Source organism: Pristiophorus japonicus, chromosome 10 (assembly GCF_044704955.1).
Source record: "Pristiophorus japonicus isolate sPriJap1 chromosome 10, sPriJap1.hap1, whole genome shotgun sequence".
Lineage (NCBI taxonomy): Eukaryota > Metazoa > Chordata > Chondrichthyes > Pristiophoridae > Pristiophorus > Pristiophorus japonicus.
Genome location: NC_091986.1, coordinates 90,529,408 through 90,551,800, shown reverse-complemented (window position 1 = coordinate 90,551,800; position 22,393 = coordinate 90,529,408). Strand labels below are relative to the sequence as shown.

At 42.7% G+C, this 22,393-nt stretch overlaps 1 protein-coding gene across 6 annotated transcripts; it reads left to right on the top strand.

Moving 5' to 3' along the window:
* Positions 1 to 3,218: 3,218 nt before the first annotated feature.
* Positions 3,219 to 22,085, top strand: nepro (nucleolus and neural progenitor protein). 6 transcript variants are annotated; one of them, XM_070891882.1, is made up of 9 exons: positions 3,219 to 3,318; positions 14,647 to 14,801; positions 15,083 to 15,159; positions 15,239 to 15,370; positions 18,090 to 18,167; positions 18,278 to 18,660; positions 18,821 to 18,885; positions 20,187 to 20,431; positions 21,435 to 22,085. In XM_070891882.1, the coding sequence occupies exons 1-9, from the start codon at positions 3,234 to 3,236 to the stop codon at positions 21,892 to 21,894; spliced, it is 1,680 nt and encodes a 559-aa protein (XP_070747983.1). In that variant the 5' UTR covers positions 3,219 to 3,233; the 3' UTR covers positions 21,895 to 22,085. The 6 variants fall into 6 exon arrangements, with proteins under 6 accessions (XP_070747983.1, XP_070747987.1, XP_070747982.1 ...); XM_070891886.1 differs by having other exon boundaries at positions 3,235 to 3,318; positions 14,765 to 14,801; XM_070891881.1 differs by lacking the exon at positions 3,219 to 3,318 and adding an exon at positions 3,512 to 4,931.
* The last annotated feature ends 308 nt before the right edge of the window (positions 22,086 to 22,393 follow it).

Here is a 22,393-nt window from a genome sequence, read left to right as displayed (position 1 = left end):
CTTCCAAAATTAATCAAAATCGTAAGGTTTCTGTAGAACTACATCCCTCAGTATACATCGTTGGTGTGTCATGTGTGAAATCCAAAAACAGATTGTGCATGCAGTATCATATGATCCACAATATTTAACGAGGTACAAAAGAAAAAAAATGTTTTTTGGGAAAATGAAGACTTAAGAAAAAAATTACATTCATGCCATCAGTGAACTTTGTGTTTATCTACAGACCTAATGGTAAATAAATCTTTCCAATGTTAGGCGAAGGCTGACTTTCTCAATAGATCTTTACCAGTATTGAAATTTCACGGACAGCTACAAGCTGATGGAGAACTCTACTCATACATTTAAGTACTCATGTAGAGCTGAACTTCCTAACTTCAGAACAGTGTGAGTGGGCAGTATAATTTAAGCTGCAGCTGCAGCATAATTGCAGCATTAGTAACTTGTATGAAGTGCTTAAGAGTCCTGTCAATATTGCGGAGCTCCTTCATGATAAACGAGCCAAAGGAGGACAGCGGAAACGTTACAAGGACACCCTCAAAGCATCCCTGGTAAAGTGCGACATCACCACTGACACCTGGGAGACCCTGGCCGAAGGCCGCCCGAGGTGGAGAAAGTGCATCGGGGAGGGCATTGAGCTCTTCACGTCTCAATGCAAAGAGCGTGAAGAGGCCAGGTGCAGGCAGCGGAAGGAGCACGTGGCAAACCAGCCCCACTGACCCCTTCCCTCGACAAATGTCTGTCCCACCTTTTACGGGTGTCCTTATAACGTTTCCGCTGTCCTCCTTAGGCTCGTTTGCCATGAAGGAGCTCCGCATAAAGCATTTGCCTTTTTAGTAGGTTTGCATTTGGTCTCCTTCATATCTCCCTATGGCTCTTGTATCGGACTGTTCGGCCATCAAAGAACTCACTTTGGGAGTGGAAGCAAGTCTTCCTAGATTCCGAGGGACTGCCTATGATGATGACGAAAATGTTTATTTTTTGAGTGATATATCACTTATCAGTTTTACAAACCAAAGTGATTTGATACTTGCCAGCACTGTACTGGATGGTATTTGGTAATTAAGGTAGTCTCCACTGTATTGGGGAAACCAAGTGAAGAATGGGAGACCTCTTCGACCCCTTCATTCTGTCTGCAACTGTGATCCTAATTTCCCTGTGGCTGGCAACTTCAACACCCTGTCTCATTCTCACTGACCTCTTTTCCAGCGAAGCTCAGTGCAAGCTTCAGGGACAGTATCTCGTCTTCTTTGGGTACTCTTGTCTGAACATTGACTTAAGCAATTTTAAACTAAAGCTATGACCTTTTTTTCTCTCTGAAGCAGGGGATGTGGTGATGTATGACAGCTCTGAATGCACCTAGAGGGAGAGGAGGCATTTTGGATGTGCATCCTTTGGCAGAATGCAGTTTTGGCAGCTGGTTTACAGTGAGGTTTTGGCCTGACTTCTCTCTTCTGGTGCCTTCAGGCCTGCTGTGCTTCGAGTGTTTACTATGGGTCATAATTTGCAGCCCTGACGGGCATGTACATATCCATAGGGTCCGTGCAACTTACGGGTTTTCATGCGCAAAAGTCCGGAACTTGCGATCTATCAAGAGATCCACCGCATCCCCAGGAAAAGGGCATTCACGGGCGGAGAGTTGGGTTATTTGCCAAACTTCTGTCAAGCGAATGCCCGTGAAATTCTTATGCCAGGAAAAACTGGCATAAGGCCTACTTTTACCAACTAGAGTTTTAAAAAAAACCATAAGAATAAAATTTATACATTTATACATTTAGAAAACCTGTGCAATAAAGCAAGTTTATTTTTTAGAAAGAAAAACTTGTATTTATATAGTGCTTTTCATGTCCACTGCACAGCTAATTAAGTACTTTTGGAGTGTAGTCACTGGGAAATGCGGCAGCAATTTGCGCACAGCAAGATCCCACAAACAGCAATGTGATAATGACCAGATAATGCTTTTTTGTTATGTTGATTGAGGGATAAATATTGGCCTGGACACCAGGGATAACAATATTTTTAGCCCATTTAAAACATGTAAATTTATTTTTCAAAAATATTTAAATTAAATGGCATTTTAATTACTTTTAAATATGTAATGTTTTTATTTATTTGATGTGCATTTTTGGGTATTCTCATACTTGCGGGGTTTCCACACATACTGAATGAATGGGTGGAAACCCAGTAAGCATGAATGGGGATCCCCCTTTTATTGGTTGGACTGGCCCAGGTGATCCCAGGGGTGCTTGCGAACCACCTGCGCCCCTGGGATACGTAGGCCTCTACCTACGGGTACCTGGAGAGGCCCAGGACTGCGAGTTGCCGTACCTCTTGGTACGCAGGAATTTTATTTGCGGATCAGAGCCATTTCCCATGGGAAGCCTCCAACCGCAAATTCAGGGAACCATATTTCAGATTTGCAGTTTTTTCTCTCCCCCACTCCAATTTTCTTGTGTTTCCCAACTCCTATCCTATTCACCTTCATTTGATTTTTTTCCCCTTGTTTCTTTGCTATGCTTTTTGACCCCTTTTTTCACCCTTCTATTATTTATAGCATTTTCATTGCTTCGTTGAGATGATCTTCCTGAATCATGTACCACTCCACATATTTCCAGCTTTAAAAAATGTTTGCAGACCATTTAATTCATTAATTCTTTCAGGGCTGTCTAGGTACATACCACAAGGGTTCAGCCAAATGTGTTTAAAATCCATATTCCCATTGGCTTTCATATATCTCAAGATGCTGTTACTAACAGAGATTGGTGTTATGGTTTTGGATTTATCCCGACCGAAATGGGACTAATTTTTGAGGCCCTCCTAATTCACAAATGATTAATGCAGCAATTAAGAAATAAAAGCATAAACAGGACTGAGTTACCAGGGCTCGTGTGCTGCAGTTTGGACAAACTGCGTTAACTCGTTTGTGCAACAGCGGTTCTGACTTGCCCTTTGCTTGATCTCCTCTGCCTCTCTTGTACTATTCAGTCCTTTTAAGGGGCCTGTTTCTGTCCACTTCCCTCCCTCCCCCCACCCCCGGGTTTCTGGGTCCGTACCCGAACGTTGCCGATCTTTCCCTTCCGCAGACGCTGATCGGTATTTAACGCTTTGATTCAGATCGGCAGTTGGTGCGCGCGGTACAGTCGGGCAGCTTTTCACGCTCGGGATTGGCCGAGGCGCTGACTGAGTTCGGTGCGTACGCACGCACGCACGCGGGGCGATACTTCCGGTTGTGGAAGATGGCGGCGGTCGGGTGGAACGCACTGACGGTTGCTTTCCCGGGCACTCAGTGCAGCGTTGCGCTGCCCGTGGGCAGTAGCCCAGGTACTGGCACAGGACGCTCAGCGCAGCCCGCCTGCGCTTTGCTCTCCAACTGCACAACGCTGCACGCCAGGGGGACACACTGCATAGCTCAGAAATTACTCACGTGTTTACACTTTTTTGGGGGTGGGGGGTGGTTCAGTTCGGTTGCTTGTTTGTGTTCAGTAATCGGGGTGTTTTGTACACGGATAAAACGCTGATCAGTGGAAGCCATGTATTTGAAAATAAACTTGAAAGCTTTGACCGTATTGAGGGAATGGTGGGGTTGAAACAATTTTCCTAGTCTGGTTGTAGTCATACTGTAGAGAAAGTGTATGTGTGCGTGTCTATAGAGTCGTCTTCGTTTTATTAGTTGTGATGTTTCTTCAAGGTTTGTTACAGATGCTGTTTCTGTAAGTTCTTGGTAGTCCTGTTAATGCCCCTTCTCCCACATGATTTAAATTTTGCTGTTTGCATTTCCATGTTAGTGTAAACTTTTTACATACACGTGCACAGGTTTATTAAACCAGATCTTGGATAAAGATTGTTTTCCTGAACAAAAGTGATGTGCAGCTCTCTATTTGCTGTATGTGGGCTTGTCAATCCTGGTCTATTATAGTGGCCCAGATTTTATGAGGACTTGCATCTATGTGGTAGGGACCCTTGAACAGGGTAAACAAAAGGGCTATTATTGGAGTGAGTGACTTGCGGCATTATTTATGCCGCTCCATATTTACTTGGGACTTTTATGTCACTCTGATGTCCTCACCAGTTACACAGTAATTATAGCTCGAGCTCCACTGCCCATTAAGTTCAATGGCAGTCACTATTTTCCTACATTTTTACATTGCTACCATTTTGACAGAAAAATAATGGGTGGTAATTTGCTGGCAAAATGACGACGAGTTTAATGTGCACGCCATTATTAATTTGTGGCAAGGAAGCAGAAGCTTATGTGTTGCGAATCGCCACAAATAGCTGGACGATTTGTGCAGCCCCTCCAATAGCCTGGTGAAAATGGCAGTTTGCTGTCAATTACCCCATGAGTTTTGAGAAATTGCTGGATTTGTGCATTAATTACCAATTAGACTCGTTACAGAAAGTTAGGGCTGGTACCTTTTCTAATGACTAGATTTATATTCCTGTAATGCCACTCAGCCTCTCCGAGCCCATGAAGGGAACAATTGAAATTGTGGAGTCTCATTCCTACAGGCAGTAAAATGTTTGAGAATTTTAAAATTAAAACATTTTCTTTCCCCCTCTCTTTCTTTCTGTACCTGATTCGACTCTAATTCATTCTCCGCCGTTTCTTTCTCAGTCCTAAATTTCATCGGTTAAGAAGATAGACAGTTGGTCTCGTTCACCAAGGTCCCAGATGCCCCGTTGCCCTCGCCACGCCCTTATCAACTCTCAGGGCACAATTCTTTCAAGCTGAAGGCTGCAGAAAAAAGTCTTAATGGGGCATGCCGCAAGATTGTTTGCACCAGCAAATTCTGGACCAATGATGGTGGTTGCCTCAAACGGGTGTGATCTTTGTTTTGATTTTAAGGATCCAGCAGTAAAACGGACACAAATCTCAACTCGAAAAGGGACACTACAGCTTAAAAATGACAACTTGTATTTATATAGTGCCTTTGGTGAGCAAAACATCCCAAACCACTTAACAGATGCATTAATCAGACAAAATTTGACACAATGTCACAAAGTAGATATTAGGACAGATGAACAAAAACTTGGTCAGAGGTAGGATTTAAGGAGCATCTTAAAGGAGGAGGCAGAAACATTTAGGAATGAAATTCCAGAGCTTGGGGCATAAACAGCTGAAAGCATAGATGCCAATGATTGGGTGAATAAAATCTGGGAAGCGGTAAAGGCTAGAGCTGGAGGAATGCAGAGTTTTTGGCGGATTGTAGGACTGCAGGAGATTAGAAGTAAGTAGGGGCAAGACCATGGAGAGATTTGAACACAAGGATGAGAATTTTAAATTCAATGTGTTGCTGGACCGGGAGCCACTGTAGGGTGGGGTGGGGGGGGGGGGAGAAATGAATGAAAGGGACTGGGTGCGGGTGAGAATTTGGGAAGCAGAGTTTTGTGAGCTAAAGTTTACAGAGGGTGAAAGATGGCCAGCCAGGAGAGCATTGGAATAGTCGAGTCTGGAGGTAACAAGCATGGATGAGCGTCTCAGCTACAGTGATTCAGTCTCCGATAGTGGCCAAGGAGAGTGAAGGAGTCGGTGGCTAGTGAACAGAGTTTGTGACGCGGTCAGAAGACATTGGCATTGGTCTTCCCAATATTCAATTGGAGGAAATTTCTGCTTACCCAATACTGGATGTTGGACAAGCAACGTGACATATCAGGCAGTGGAAGGGTTGAGAGAGGTGATGGTGAGGTAGAGCTGGGTGTCATCATTGTACATGTGGAATCAGATGTGTTTTTGGATGATGTCGCCAAGGGGCAGCATGCAGATGAAAATAGGAGGGGACAAAGAATAGATCGTTGAGGTACTTCAGAGGGAACTGAATGGGAGTGGGAAGAGAACCCATTATAGGAGATTCTCTGGCTATGACCGGATAGATAAGAATAAATAATTAGCAAACATTGTTACTTAACGTGTGAAGTGCATCTTAAATTAATTGTACGTATTTTTTGTACAATTATTCTAACAAAACAAAACAGTTGCGGATTTATGTTTCTACATTTCCCCAGCATGTTTTTTGGAATGTTTCAACCTAAACTGGCACCGTTACATTTCACACGGGTCCCTAGCTGAAATCATCGGCAAGTTTGTAATCACTTACAATTTTGTCTCTGTTATTCTTGGAAAGACGGTTGATGCCCGGGAAATAAAATATTTAAATGTCAAAGCACACAATGCTCCCTCATTTGGTACGTCCTCGACCCCATTATCAATTGGATTTAAAATTGAATTCATGTACCTTATTAATTAAAGTCCACAAAAGTATCCGCTTGCAGTTACTGGAGTTATATCTGCTGCTAGTAAAAACAAATTGTTAAAATGTATATTTTTTTTTAGCCGTTAGAAACTGATGAAAGCAACCTTGAGTGCCTGTGAACACTGTCATTCAACGACCATTGGCTGCACTGCTTCTGATTTGCCTCTGTACTCACTGGCATATTCTAATTTAATAACGGCAAAATAAGGAGTAATCAACAGTGAGATTTGTGCGCGAGACGGCAAAATCTATGGTGAACGTTGCCAATCTTGCAATGGGCTAATGTGTTTCTTGCAGTTCTTATCACCCAGTAACTGAAGTCGTACATGGCAAGAAAGAAATGGGAAAACTATCATTAAATTAAAAATTCTATTAAACTTATTCAAAGCAGTAGCATAGCCATAGATATTGGGTAACTAAACTCTTTTTTTTGAGCATCTTGCATAGAATTACGTATAGGCCATTGGGCCCAACAGGTCTATGCCAGTGTTTATGCTCCACACAAGCCTCCTCCCACCCCACTTCAGCTCAACCAATTGACATAACCTTCTATTCCTTTCTCCCTTGTGTGTTTATCTAGCTTCCCCTGAAATGCATCTATGCTATTCACCTCAACTACTCCTTGTGGTAGTGATTTCCACATTTTCGCCACTCTGGGTACAGAAGTTTCTCTCCTTAGATGTGTTATTGCTGCAAAGACAGGTTCTTGTATGCATAGGGAATGAGTGGGAATGTTTGGAAAATGAGTGCCATAGATAAACCCATTTAACCATGGAGCTGTGCTTATGCCAGTTTTGCTATTGGTTTTGTGTCGGTGCAAATAATTTTCAATGGACATTGAATCGGAGTCCGTTAGCAATCTGACTGCAGACCATTATGGCAAGAGGTGTGAGACCATGAAGAAATATAGCTTTACTGTGGTATTTCTTGTTAGATGCAAGTACTAAGGTTTTTTTTTTAAGTCCACTGTGAGAACTTTTAAAATGTAATTTTAATATTACGAGCCAGTGGTGCAATCTGCTGTACCCTATCATAAAAATTTAACTAAAAACAGAAAATGCTGAAATTACTCAGCAGGTCAGGCAGCATCTGTGGAGAGAGAAACAAGAATTAACATTTCAGGTTGATGACTTTTTGTCAGAACTGGAAAAAGTTAGAGATGTACAGCTTTTAAGCAAGTGCTGGAGGGAGGAGGGAGGGTGGGTGGGGGGGGGGGGGAGAAAACAAAAAGGAAGGACTATGATGGGGTGGAAAGCAGAAGAGATTAAATGACAAAAGTATGATTGTACAAAGCAATAGGAGATGGTAATGAGACAAGTAGAGAAACAAAAGATGGGTCCAGAAGAGGTATAAATGGGTATAACAGAATCGACAGCTGCCGTCTGGGGGAAAAAAAGTAGGGGCAGAGATAATTCCATTTGCTTTGTACAATCATATCGTTTGTCATTTAATCTCTCCTGCCTTCCATCCTATCACAGATCTTTCCTTTTGTTCTTTCCTCTCTTTCCCCCCACCCCCCACCCTTGCTTAAAATCTGTTCCATCTCTTTAACTTTTTCCAATTCTGACAAAAAGTCAGCGACCTGAAACGTTAACTTTATTTCTCTCCACATATGCTGCCTGACCTGAGTATTTCCAACATTATCTGTTTTTATTTTAGATTTCCAGCATCCACAGTATTTTGCTTTTTTTATAAAAAAAATTAAACTGATGGTTGGATATCTGAGCTTAGTTTTGGCTATGGGGGAAAAAAACCTTACTCCTGTTGAGTGTGCGATACGAGAACTGGCAAAATAATTTTGTCTGCTAAACCTGGATTGCACTGAATAGGTCCCAGTTTCACTGGTACCTGTTGTAAAGTCCTGTCCCCTCAGTACAGATTCACACGAGGCAGGTAGTGAAGTCAAGGTCACTCTGGACCTGCATCTTTATTTCACAGCTCTGGAATGCTGCACTTGCCTGAGACCTGTGCTTATATACCTCTCTCTTGCAAGTGCACCCCTGGTGGTAAGGTATGCTGGTGGTTACAGGCTACATCTTATTACAGTCATGTATAGCACGTTAGGATACAGTTATATATAATAATGAAAGATACATGACATCACCCTCCCCCATGGTCTTATTGTCTTTATAGGTTCAGTCTCTCAGGTGGTCTACGCTCTCGCGTGGAACATCTGAGTTGTGGTTCAGTTGTTTGCCTTGGTGTCTGTTTTTCTTTGGGTGTGGTTGCTGGTATCTCGCCTGGGCTGTCTGTTTCGATTGGTGTGATTGTTGTTGACTCGCCTGGTCTGTCTGTTGGGATTGCCCTTTCCTCAGGTTGTTCCCTCTGTCTGTCCACCAGGTGTGGTGCGAGTTCCACATTGTAGTCTGCCTCTGCTTCCGCAGTGTTGGTAAATCTGCTTTTGACTTGGTCTACATGCCTCCAGCAGGTTTTGCCATTGTCCATTTTTACTACCAGTAGCCTGTTTCCTTCCTTGCCCGTTACTGTCCCTGCAAGCCATTTGGGACCCCTGCCATAGTTTAGTACAAACACTTTGTCCCCTATCTCATTCCATCTCCCCCTCGAATTTCTGTCATGGTACTCAGTCAACTTACGGCACTTTGCCTCAACGATTTCGTGCATGTCTGGGAGGATTAATGAGAGCCTTGTTTTTAAAGTCCTTTTCATCAACAGTTGCGCGGGGGGGATCCCAGTCAATGAGTGTGGATGAGATCTGTATGCCAGCAGCAGTCGCGACAGGCGACCCTGCAGCGTGGGACCTTGGATTTTAAGCATGCCTTGTTTAATGATTTGCTCTGCTCTCTCCGCCTGGCCGTTGGAGGCCGGCTTGAACGGTGCCGTCTTGACGTGATTTATGCCGTGGTCAATTATAAAGTCTTGGAATTCTGCGCTGGTGAAGCATGGACCATTGTCACTGACCAATATGTCAGGGCTTCCGTGGGTTGCAAACAGTGGTGGAGGTTGTGCTCGAGTTTAAAATGGTGCATTCTATCCACTTTGAAAATGCATCTACAACTACGAGGAACGTTTTGCCCATGAATGGGCCCGGATAGTCTACGTGCACCCGCGACCACGGTTTGGTAGGCCCAGGGCCAGGGGCTCAGTGGAGCCTCCCTGGGGGCATTGCTGAGTTAGGCACAAATGGTGCACCTTCGGACGCAGAGCTCCAAGTCCGTGTCAATACCAGGCCACCAGACGTGGGATTTGGCTATGGCCTTCATGAGAACGATCCCCGGGTGCTCGCGGTGGAGCTCCCGGACAAATGTCTCTCTGCCTCGCAGAGGCATGACTACTCAGCTGCCCCACATCAGGCAGTCTGCTTGTAGTGTTAGCTCATGCATGCGCCTGTGAAAGGGTTTTAATTCCTTGGGGCAGGCATCGCGAGCCTCTGCCCAGTCACCGGTTAGGACACATCTTTTTACTAAGGATAACGTGGGGTCGCTGGCCGTCCAGGCTCTGATTTGGCGAGCCATCATGGGCGAACCTGTGGACTCAAAGGCATTGATTGCCATGACTATCTCGCAGTCCTGTTTGTCAGACCCTTCCGTGGTCGCCAGGGGTAGCCTGCGGAGCGCGTCGGCACAGTTGTCCTTGGATTTTAAGCATGCCTTGTTTAATGATTTGCTCTGCTCTCTCCGCCTGGCCGTTGGAGGCCGAGGCGTTGGCGTTTATTGCCTTGCTCTTGGATAGGAGGGACGTGAGGAGCTTGTGGTCGGTATTGGTGCATCTTTTTGACACCATACACGCACGCGAGCACCTCCTTCTCTACCATTCCGTACCCGCGCTCCGCCCGCGAAAGTGACCTGGAGGCATAAGCTATGGGTTGTAATTTGCCCGCACTATTGATGTGTTGCAAAACGCACCCGACCCCATACGTTGACGCATCGCATGTGAGAACTAGCTTTTTACCTGGGTCAACGAAAGTCAAAACACTGTTGGAACACACAAGTTTGCGTGCCTTATTGAAGGCGCGTTCCTGGGTGTCCCCCCAAAACCAATCCCACCCCTTCCTGAGTAGCACGTGGAGAGGCTCCAGCAGCGTGCTTAAGTTCTGCATAAAGTTCCCAAAGTAATGGAGTAGCCCGAGAAAGGCGCGCAGTTCTGAAACATTCCGGGGCCTGGGTGCCAGGCGAATTGTTTCTGTTTTGGACTCTGTTGGGCGGATTCCATCAGCGGCAATCCTTCTGCCCAAAAATTCAACCTCGGGTGCAAGAAACAGGCACTTGGATTTCTTGACTCGCAGGCCGACCCGATCCAACCGCTTTAGTACTTCCTCTAAATTACGGAGATGGGAGTCGGTGTCCCTGTCCGTGATAAGTATGTCGTCTTGAAATACAACCGTCCCCGGGATGGACTTGAGCAGACTCTCCATGTTGCGCTGGAATATGGCAGCTGCCGACCTGATGCCGAATGGGCATCGATTGTACATGAAAAGGCCTCGATGTTGTTGATGGTGGTGAGTAGCTTGGATTCCTCGGTCAATTCTTGCGTCGTATACGCAGATGTGAGGTCTAATTTTGAGAAGTTTACCTCCAGCCAATATGGCAAATAAGTCCTCTGCTCTGGGCAGCGGGTACTGGTCCTGCAGGGAGACTCTGTTTATTGTAGATTTGTAGTCCCCACAGATTCGTACGGATCCATCAGGCTTCATGACTGGGACGATGGGACTTGCCCAGTCGGTAAATTTCACAGGTGATATAATGCCTTCCCGCAGAAGCCTGTCTAGTTCGTGTTCAATCTTTTCCCTCATCACATAGGGTACAGCTCTGGCTTTGTGATGGACCGGTCTAGCATCCTGTGTGATGTAGATTTTGACTTTGGCCCCTTTGAAAGTGTCCACACCTGACTGAAAGAGATGTTCAAATCGCTTTATAACTGTTGAGCAGGAGGTCCGTTCCTCTAATGACATGGCATGGACATCATCCCATTTCCAGTTTAGTTTTGCCAGCCAGCTTCTCCCCAGCAGTGCTGGGGGGTCTCCCCGGGGACAATCCACAGGGGAAGTCGGTTCACTGTCCCTTTGTGTGTGACAGAGAGCATGGCGCTGCCGAGGACTGGTACGATTTCTTTGGTATAGGTCCTTAGTTTGGTGTCGACCCTTGTGAGTTTTGGTCTGTCTCTTTTATGCGGCCACAGTTGTTCAAATTGTTGAGCGCCCATGAGAGATTGACTCGCTCCCGTATCCAGCTCCATGTTGACAGATATCCCGTTGAGTCGGACCCTCATCATTATTGGAGGCATCCTGTTGTAGGAGCAGCGGCCATTGAGCGTGTTGACCTGCTGTACATCGGTGTCCCGGGTACTGTCCCCACCATCTTCTGGTCCGCTTTCCGACCCATCCGATTCGTATACCAGCAGAGCTGCCGTTTTTTTGCACATGCGGGCCAAATGCCCTGTATATTCACAATTTCTGCAAACAGCCTGCTGAAATCGACATCCCCTTGACGAGTGCCCACCCCCACACCTCCAGCACAGACCTGTTCCATTGTTCAAAGTGTTCCCAAAGAATGAGCTGCGTCTGGCTGATCTCTCTTGAGATTCTCTCAGTTTGTAGTTGATTGCTCGCATTGTGGGTTGATGAGGTGTGAATGGCTGTTCCTGTGGCCCTTGATGGCTTCTGCCTGCTGTAGAGAGCCTGTTCTCCCGGTTTTGTCTGTGTGTGGGGGTAGCAGCTTGTTTAGTGCTGTGAACTTCTTGTTCCGATATTTCGTTGGTTGTCGTACCTGCATTGTAAATCAACCTCGTTTCTTCTTCCCCTACCAAGAATGTCTGTGCAACCAGTGCTGCTGTCTCTTGGTCTCTATGAGCTTTCGGAATATGCCTGCGTGGCCTATTCCTTCAATGAAAAAGTCTCTCAGCATTTCTCTCCTCAGTTCATCGGAAAACTCATACAAACTAGCCAACCTCCGAAGTTCCGCCATGAAGTCGGGTATGCTCTGGCCCACACAGCGTCTGTAGTTGTAGAACCTGTGTCTGACCATGTGTAGGCTGCTCGCTGGCTTCAGGTGGTCTCTTACCAGTGTGCTCAATTCTTCAAACGACTTGCTTGCTGGTTTCCCGGGTGCCAACAGATCCTTCATTAAAGCGTATGTTTTCGAGCCACAGCTGGTCAAGAGATGGGCTCTTCTCTTGTCTGCCTTATCGTCGCCTAACCAGCCTTTGGTTACAAAGCTTTGCTGGAGCCTTTCTATAAAGTCCTCCCAATTGTCTCCCGCATTGTACTTTTCATCTGATCCGTTGTTCGCCATTCTGTGGATTCTGTAATCCCGTAACTCGTCGCCACTGTAAAGTCCTGTCCCCTCAGTACAGATTCACACGAGGCTTGTAGTGAAGTCAAGGTCACTCTGGACCTGCACCTTTATTTCACAGCTCTGGAATGCTGCACTTTCCTGAGACCTGTGCTTATATACCTCTCTCTTGCAAGTGCACCCCTGGTGGTAAGGTATGCTGGTGGTTACAGGTCATATCTTATTACAGTCATGTATAGCATGTTAGGATACAGTTATATATAATGTAAGATACATGACACCCACAGTATAGCTGGTCAGTGAGTGACATCAAAACTGGTCACAATCTTTAAAACAAAGTGAGTTGCACTTGGCAGATCTGGTATAGCTGATAATGGATACTTAGTGAATTGCAAAGAATCCAATTGTATGTGCAGTAATTGAATAGAATGTATTGTAAATATATACTATGGCAACAAGAAAATTGCAAAAGAAAACCCTTCAATTATTGCATTGCAAATGAAGATCTACATTTACTGCAATATAGTCACAGCCCGAGTTATTTTGTTAAAGTTAAGACAAGTACATGTGATTAAATGAAACCCCTATATAGTATGTAGGCCAAAATGGTAGATTGGTGGCCATCTGACACCCCTCACCCCCATTGAGTTACCAACAAACTAATCCCTGTGGTTTTTTATTGTTAAATTATTACTAATTGTAAACGATTTCAACTCTCGACCTCAGTAATTATAACACCTTCAGTTTTGTATAAGTCCTGTACTCTTTAGATGACGGTAGAAAATTCCCATTAAAAACAATATAGATGGTATGGTTTCCATGCATCATTTGCAATGCAGACACAAAACGTGACACGAGTGTCACCAAGTGTTTGGGGGGTGGCTATAAGTTAATGATGCACCAGATGAATGTCTGCCAAAGCATTTTTTGCACCTCCTTTCAGTACTCCAATTTTGAGAGTTTGCAAGAAAATCATGAGCTGAGTAGTAAATCCATCTGGTTCACTAATGTCCTTTAGGGAAGGAAATCTGCTGTCCTTACCCAGTCTAGCCTATATGTGACTCCAGACCCACAGCAATGTGGTTGACTCTTAATTGCCCTCGGAAATGGCTTAGCAAGGCACTCAGTTGTACCAAACCACTAAAAGAAGTATCGCCACACGAACTGCAACGGTTCGAGAAGGCAGCTCCGCCCAACATCTGAAGGGCAATTAGGGTTGGGCAATGAATACTGGTCTTGCCAGCGATGCCCACATCCCATGAACGAATAAAAAAGTGGAGATTCCATATCCTGATGGATGCTTAGAGTTAAGTGTAGCTGGCAGTGTTTAGTTGCTAGTATATTTTTGTATAAAAACACTCAGTAATCTGTGGTGGGGAAAATCTTTGGTGTTCCTTTAGGATTCAATCCTTAGTTCTAGAATTGAGGGCATTTCTTTTATTTTAAAAGAAAATGATCTGACTTCTGGGCTGATTCGTGGGGATTGGAATGAAGGGCTAGAAATTAGCCAGCCTAACGCATGTTTTAACGTGGCTTTTTTTATGTTTAAAATGCTTTTTTATTGTTAAAAGAAATCTACCAAAATTTCCTAAAGGTTAATAATGGCGGTTTCGAAGTTTTGCCAAAAAGCAGATCGGCAAGGTGCAATGCCAAAAAAAAAGACACCGCTTAAATTTGGCTGTTCGGCGAACCTATACTCGGGTGAAAAAACACCGCATGAGAAAAGCAGGCATCGCAGCCTCAAATGTCGGTAAGTAGGAAGATCTACAAAGAAGGTAAGTTGAAGCTTTTATTTAAACATTTTTTTCAGCGATTCATTACTTAAGTGTATTGTGAATGTTTTCTGTTTTTAAAAATTTTTTGCAATTTTTTTTGTGTTTTCTCCCCTCCCAGAGCCTGTAATTTTGGCATTGATAGGCCTCGGGCTAGAGTTGTCGATCGCAGTTTCCAACAATTTTTATCAACGGGTGTATTTCTGTGCCAATTTTACCCCCTTAAAAAATGCTGACATTTTTATTATTTTTTCCCAAAAATGACGTTAAAAACCAAATAACGACAAAAACTGAACTAAAATGTTTAAAAACATTTGACATGCATCTGTAGTGGTTTAAGTAAATATAAATGACTATTGACCTTTTATTTTATTCTAGGTGGATGCATAGAAGATCTTGTAAGAGCCTGTGAAAATGTCTTAAAAGCATTAAGGAGTAAGCTTCTTACTGTAGAGCTTAATGTCCTATGTTCTCTGTTGTATGTTTTCCACAACAGGCTACGTCAGCACAAATCTTACCTTGCGTTGAAGCAGGTTAGTATGCTAGTACAAAGATTTGTGTTAACACTGGATCTAGTTCATGATTACTGGAGTGCAAAAATATGACTTAATAAAATCAGTTGCTGTTAAAAACTTTACTGTAGAATGATGGTTGTTAGTGTGAAAATGAAGGATAAGATGGAGCAGTGTACAAATTCCAAGTTTGAAATTTATGTAGCAGAAATTAATTCCCATCCAAACATAAATTACTATATTTTATTTATTTCTATTCGTGCATTAAATTCATGACATTTTAATATCATCTACCTTATTAGGTTGAACAGTGTGTGAAGCGTTTAGACAATATGCAACTTGAAGGTTCAATTCAAGATCTGATCAAATTGTGTCCAAGGTAATCTATGAAGCAAAAGTATAAAATCATGCATTATTCTACTGTTTTATTTTGTAACTTTGATCTTTTAAAACATCAGAATGTCTAAGATGCAAAATGCTGACACACAACGTGTCCCCAGCCAACCGGTCCTGGAGTGGGTATCGCTGAGAGTGTTAGGGGGCAGTAAGTTGATGCTGCGGCTGATGGATATGTGCTCCAAAGCATTTCTGTATCCTTGAATTTAGTGATTTTTGTACTGCTTGCGTATGTCGTAATGTGTTTTAATCTGAAATTTGCTGATGTATTAATAGGATAGACCATTGGTACTCAAAACATAGCCACCTGTGTTTCATCTGCGGGCCTCAGCTAAAGTCCTGCTTTGCGGTTCTGTGATATATATTCATGCGTGTGTGCGCGCGCAATTTGGCAACAAAAAATTAGTGAGTAATTATAGGATATTTGATCATGTGTTGTGGTCTGTAGAAATCGTACACCGTATCTTGATTGCTGTTTCTTTTTGAGTGAACCAATTGACAGCTGCTTTGAAATGGCTGCTGAGGGATGTATATATCGTGCCATGGTATTTATTTCCCTTCGTTTCTTGATCTTCTCTTATTCCCTCTCCCTTCTTCAGCTGTATGGCTCAGATCAGGAGCTCAGTCGTATGATCAAATCTACATTCAACCACTGGCATTGCACAAGGTGTAGATATATGATATCTTATTTTGAATTTTTTTTAAGATCAAATGGCTAAAATTGTGGCAGACATGAGCGAAACAAAATTATATTTTGAAAACTGTTTAATCACTTGGTTATGTGAAATATTTAGACAAATGCACAGTTTGCATCTTATTATTGATGTATACAATGTTTCTAACCACAAGCTGGTCATACCAAGCATTGTGCATATGTGCAATTAGAGTTATTGATGTTTGAGTATTGGGTGCTTTAATATTTCCCAAATTTAAGTTCAACAATGAAATAAAATTTAAAGGTTCTAATTTTAAAAAAATCATTGGTTCATAACTATTTTTAACTTCTTAAGTCGTCAAATTTTGTTGCAATAGAATCTTTTTTTAAAAAAAAGGAATTTATCACTGATCTAACAACAACCAGTTATAGGGCTCAATTTTCTCCAGTATTTGCGCCATTTTTTGTGGAGCAGGCTGCCTTTTCTGGCCTAACTTAAAAATCCCCAGTTTCCCCAATCAATTTGAACCAGCGTAACTCATTTAGTTACGTTTTTTTTAGGTACTTTTTTTTATCCTCCAAAAGGGGGCGTAACTAGCCACCTAAGCCAATTCTGGCCATTTAGGGAACTTTGGCCAGCTGATAGTTACTCCATTTCTACTTAGGCCAACGTATGTGGCCTCTCGAGAAAACATTTGCGGAGAGTTAAAGAAATCGATGCAGGTAAGTAAATTGGAGGCCATTCGGCCTGGGCTGGGGCGGGAAGCGAAGTGGACCGGGAAGGCACTCACCCGGGACCGGAGAGGCTTGGTGGGGGAGGGAGCAAATTGACTGGCACTCACTCGGGGGTCACAGAGCGGGAAGGCATGCACCCTGGGGCCACAGTGGACCAGGAAGGCACCTCACTTGGGTGATTGCCGATTGGCAACTTGGAGCTCTACTGCGCATGCGCAGCCATTTCAGCGATGTCAAGAACGTCAGTTTTTTCCCCCCGCGCATCCGCAGAAGGCCCGGCTGCTTTTTCCAGCACAGACTGCAGGCTCCACCACCCCCACCCCCCCCGGCGACTGGCCACGCTGCGCGGCTACAGATTGCAGCACAAACATCGGGGAAAGTTTGGACATGTTTTTCTGGCACATTTCTTGACCTAAATAAGCGGTGCAACTCTGGCAATACACCAGAAAATGGGCTTGGGAAAGATTGAGCTCATTGTCCCTTTTAATGTAGAAAAAAAAATCCGACTACATTTTCGAGGCATACAGGGAAAAAACTGATGCAAAGCCAAAAAGGAGAGAATAAGAAGGGCGGCCAAAAGATTGTTCAAAGAGAAAGGACTTAAGCGAGCAAAGTGTTGGTTTTGGTGAGGCATTCCAGTGAATGGGGTCCAGGTAGCTGCCAATGGTGGGGAAAAAGGAGATGGAATGGAGAGTTCTGGGGTGGGGGAAGGGAGAAGCAATGTCATGCAGAAATTTAAACATGAGGATGAGAATTTTAAAGTTGAGGTGGTATGGTAAGTGGGATTTTTTTGTGGGATAGGATAAAAGTGGCAGAGGTTTGGATGAGCTGAAGTTTATGGAGAACGGGAGGCCGGCCAGAAGCACATTAGAGTAAGCCATGAATGAAAGTTTTAGTGGCAAGTGGGCTGAGGTAGGGATGGAGTTGGGCAATGTTAAGGTGATGAAATGCAATGTTTTTTATGAGAGAATATGGTCAGAAGCTCAGCTGGAGGTTGAACAGGTGGCAAACTGTCCAGTTCAACCTGAGGCAGTGACCAGGGAAGAGGGGTGGAGTATGACGTTTGTGGCACGGCTCAAAGATGTTGGCTTCAGTCATTCAAGTGTTGGAGGAAATTGAGTTCATCTAAGAGTGGTTGCTGGATAAGCAATTTGACAGCACAGAGTGTAAGAGGGGTCGAGAGAAGTGTGGAGCCAGTTGGGTGTCATTCATGTATATGTGGAAGCTGAACCCATGTCTGGTTGTGCAGTAGAATGGAGGATTTAAAATAGAAATTAAACTTTTCCCTGAAAGAATATGTTTCTGGAAAACTAAACTTGGGATATTTCTGGAAAATTACCAAATGGAGAACTTCTGTTTTAATCTCCTGTTCAGAAAAAGACTTGAAATTATGTATCCAGCATGTTTGTCTTTGGTAAGCTACTATTCAAGTGAATGGGGATTAGCAGCCTTTCTGGTCCCAATCTAACATTCGTTTAAAAACTGTCTGAACTGTTGCTTACCTTAATTCTAATGTATGACAGTTTGACTGTTCAGTATCTTCGTTGTGAAGAGTTTATAGTCCTAAATGTGGTTGTTACCGGATTGCTCAGCAGACTGTGGTAAGTGAAGAATCGATTCCATTGAAACTTTATTTGTAATCACTAAATTTTAGTGATTATTTTTTAATAAGAATTGTAGCAGATATTTCACAATTTCTTTTTCTTTCTAGGATCCTATTTAGAAGTATTTTAATAAGCCTTGATGTTTTGTATGACAAACTGTTTCTGTTACTAAATGAGATGACTCAAATTCAACATATGACCTATGTGAAGGAGTTTTCCTTCCCTGTTAGTATCAGGCAATGGCTTGGTCTTTCCTATTCCAAAGTCTTACAAATGAAATTGCCAAGTCTTTCATCTCCGATGAGTGGAATGCCTTCAGAAAAGCCAGGTTTACTTGACAAATTATTCTCTGGGCCTGAGCCTTTATTATTGGAGGATGATCAATATGCAGCATTAGAAGGAACTAAAATGAATGACAACATCATCCCTAAAGAAAATCAGTCTCGGGATATCGGACTACCTGTACAGGACCAAAGACTGTGTGAAATTGGTGAGCGTTTGTGTGATGCAGTAAATTATTGCTTTGTCAGTCTAATAACATCTAAACTGCTATTTACCCAAAATGATATGTAATGTTATATGAGTTTTACTGCTTTAAACATATGAATTGCTTTGGAATTGAATTGAACCAAATGTTCTCTCTGTTGAAGAAACTGGAATGCAGTTTGGATTTGAAATGAAGTCTCTGCAGTCTCACAGTCACAACTGTTCTGAGGTCAGTATGGCTCTATAACTATTAATTCTCCACCTCACTCCCACTCTGACCTCTCTCCCCCTCTGACCTCTCTCCCCTCAACCTCCACACTGTTTGAACGAAACTCAATGGAAGTTTGAGGAACAGCACCTGATCTTTCAATTAGGCACTTCTGGACTCGACATTGAGTTCCAACAATTTCAGATCATAACCCCTGCTGCTGGTAATGATTCTGCTGTTGTCATTTACAGCTTCTCTAGACCCATCTTTTGTTTTTATTCATAAGAACATAAGAAATAGGAGCAGGAGTAGGCCATACAGCCCCTCAAGCCTGCTCCGCCATTTAATACGATCATGGCTGATCTGATCATGGATTCAGGTCCACTTCCCTGCCCGCTCCCCATAACCCCTTATTCCCTTATCGTTTAAGAAACTGTATATTTCTGTCTTAAATTTATTCAATGTCCCAGCTTCCACAGCTCTCTGAGGCAGCGAATTCCCTCGATTTGTATCCCTCTATTTACAACCCTCGAGAGAAGAAATTTCTCTTCATCACAGTTTTAAATGGGCGGCTCCTTATTCTAAGATTATGCCCTCTAGTTCTCGTCTCCCCTATCAGTGGAAACATCCTTTCTGCATCCACCTTGTCAAGCCCCATCATAATCTTATACGTTTCGATAAGATCACTTCTCATTCTTCTGAATTCCAATGAGTAGAGGCCCAACCTACTCAACCTTTCCTCATAAGTCAACCCCCTCATCTCCGGAATCAACCTAGTGAACCTTCTCTGAACTGCCTCCAAAGCAAGTATATCCTTTCGTAAATACGGAAACCAAAACTGCACACAGTATTCCAGGTGTGGCCTCACCAATACCCTGTATAATTGTGGCAAGACTTCCTGCTTTTATACTCCATTCCCTTTGCAATAAAGGCCAAGATTCCATTGCCCCATTACCACCCCATTTTGCCATGCACCATCATCCCTTTTGTCATTTAATCTCTCTGCCTTCCACCTCATCACAGACCACCTTCCCTTTTGTTTTTTTCCTCCTCAACCCCTTTCCTTGCCTCTACTTGCTTAAAATGTGTTACATCTCTGACTTTTTCCAGTTCTGATGACAGATCATCGACCTGAAACCTTAACTCTGTTTCTCTCTCCACAGATGCTGCCTGACCTGCTGAGCATTTCCAGCATTTTCAGTTTTTATTTCAGATTACTAGCATCTGCAGTATTTTGCTTTTGGTTCTATAACCGTACGTGATAATATGTATATCTCTATATATCTACCATCCTTTTTTAAAAACTAGTTTTGTTTTTATAGATAATGCAAAAGTTTGTGAGGGAATTTAACTTCAGAAGATCAAGGAAAAATGAGAAGCCACTTCCTTTGCTCGATGAGTTTGTGAGGAGAATTAGTGCAACACAAACTTTTAGTGTATTGTCTTGGGAGCTCAAGACAATATTCCTTTGGTTTAGGCACAGGAAACTAAAACATGAAAGCTGCTATTTAGGAAATCAGTTTCTCAGATGTCGCAAACTTAGAATGGTGGAAGCTCTTGGCTACAGGTATGTATGTATGTATATGGGAGAGGGTTAGAGAAGAGGGAAAATAAAATCTTGCTGATAATGTTCTGGTGGTGGAGCATTCAGCTGCAGACTTGATCTACAATTTGATGTCCTGGCTAGAGGTATTCTACAGCCAAAATAACAAAATTGGCCATGTGTGTACAAAACCTGCACTGAAAACAGTAGAGTAATCTGGCCATTGTACCCGACAAAAATAGTAGATCTATACTTGTGGCTTGTTTTATATAATTGAAACTATAACATTTTCTGTGCAGGTAGTGATGCAAATAAAACATAACTAAACAGTATGCTAGTTTCAGAACTTAGTGAGCAATTGCTATTTGAAATGAGATGTAGATCCCATGAATTTTAATTAATCTCCGCCTAGGATATACATCTGGTGTTAGACCATCACTTTTGGGGAGGGTTGAATGTTCAGTCATTCTGTGCTTGTAATCATAAAATATATTAATCATTAAACATGTAATCAGAAAACCACTGGGAATAATGGAATACTCCTTTCATGTTGTTAGGTCATTCTCACTTACTGACTCAATTGGATATTGAAAATTTCTCTCGTACTTTCCATTTATTAACTAGTTATGTTTTTTCTTGGGGAAAGGGAGATGGAATACTGCTTGTTTTGAAAGTTGGTCACATCTTCTGCAGTGCCTAACTAGTACTTTATAACTCACAACCATACAAGAGTCTTTTATCCAGCTACCACCACACCAGTGTGCCTTTTCCATTTCCCATGCCAGCCACCCTTCTGGCCATTCACTACTGAAATAAAGATAGTTGTGTTCTGTAAAGGTAAGGGCACAAGGCCTAATTCTTTGCATTTAAGACCTTTTCCGCTGGCAAAAGGGTGAGACTTTTCATCCCATTAGAGTCGGGGCTATATTTTAAATCCAAGCCAGAGTTGAAAAAAGTGTACTAACTGATGTTGAAGATTTATAATGTATTGTTAATATGTCTGTATTCCTTTTTTTTTACAATTTAGTTTTCCAAAGAAGATCTATTTCATAAAAATGGCTGTCTGCAGATATCTTACTAAAAGGTCCCAGAGAACATTGCATCATGATAAAATATTCAACATTTGTAAGAGCTCAGTGACTCTTCTCCAAAAGTATAAGATGAGACACAAGAGAAAGTCAAAGTTATACAAGATACTGCCACGGAGAACGAAATCCTCACTCAAGAAGATAAAGATAAGGGTTAGACTTGATGCAAAGAAAGAGAGCAAAAGGACATTACAAACTACTCCATGTTTTGCATTTGATACACAAGCTGCTGTAACACAGTGTGTTACTGGAGGTATGCCTGCTGAACTTGTTGGAAGCATTGGTCAGTATCAGAATCTCAACAATATGGCACACCCACCGGGTTCTTCGGGAGCAGGGTCTGCAGTAGTGCCAAACATGGATGATATTGATGACATTTTTGCATCAATTGGTGTATAGTTCCTTGAAATTTTAAAACCACCAAGTGAAAAGGTTTGTCAAAGGAAGATAACAGGAAGCAAACTTGGAGAAGTGCAATTCTCTTGCTATGAATTTGAAAATAGGATGCTTATTTTATATGTTGCATTATACTTGTGCCACTTTCTCCAATTCCAATAAATTAAATTACAAGAAACCTGGTTCTAATGAAAGTGGCTCTATGGATGTTTCCTCTCCCAAGCCTATTTGACAAGAATCTATTAAGGAGGCAAAGAAGAAAAATATCCAATTTTCCTTCAGGTTTTCAGTTTTGCATTCATATCATTTGGATTCTGCAATCGTAGTTATAAGTTTAATAGCTGGGTTATATTTAAGTTATATATTGCTATATTTTCAAGACCTGGATCATATCCCTCAAAATCTTGTTTCCCCCGATGAAAACAAGTCCAGTTCTGTGAGTTACCTCTTGTAATTTAGCTCCAAATCCCAAAATCATTTTTTTTTTAAACTTTGTGCAAGA

Coding starts and splice junctions, on each gene's coding strand:
- nepro (XM_070891881.1), top strand. CDS start 4,751: ATGGGGCATGCCGCAAGATTGTTTGCACCAGCAAATTCTGGACCAATG. Junction 4,932..14,646: donor GTATTTATATAGTGCCTTTG/GTGAGCAAAACA, acceptor ATTTTATTCTAG/GTGGATGCATAGAAGATCTT. Junction 14,802..15,082: donor CTTACCTTGCGTTGAAGCAG/GTTAGTATGCTA, acceptor CTACCTTATTAG/GTTGAACAGTGTGTGAAGCG.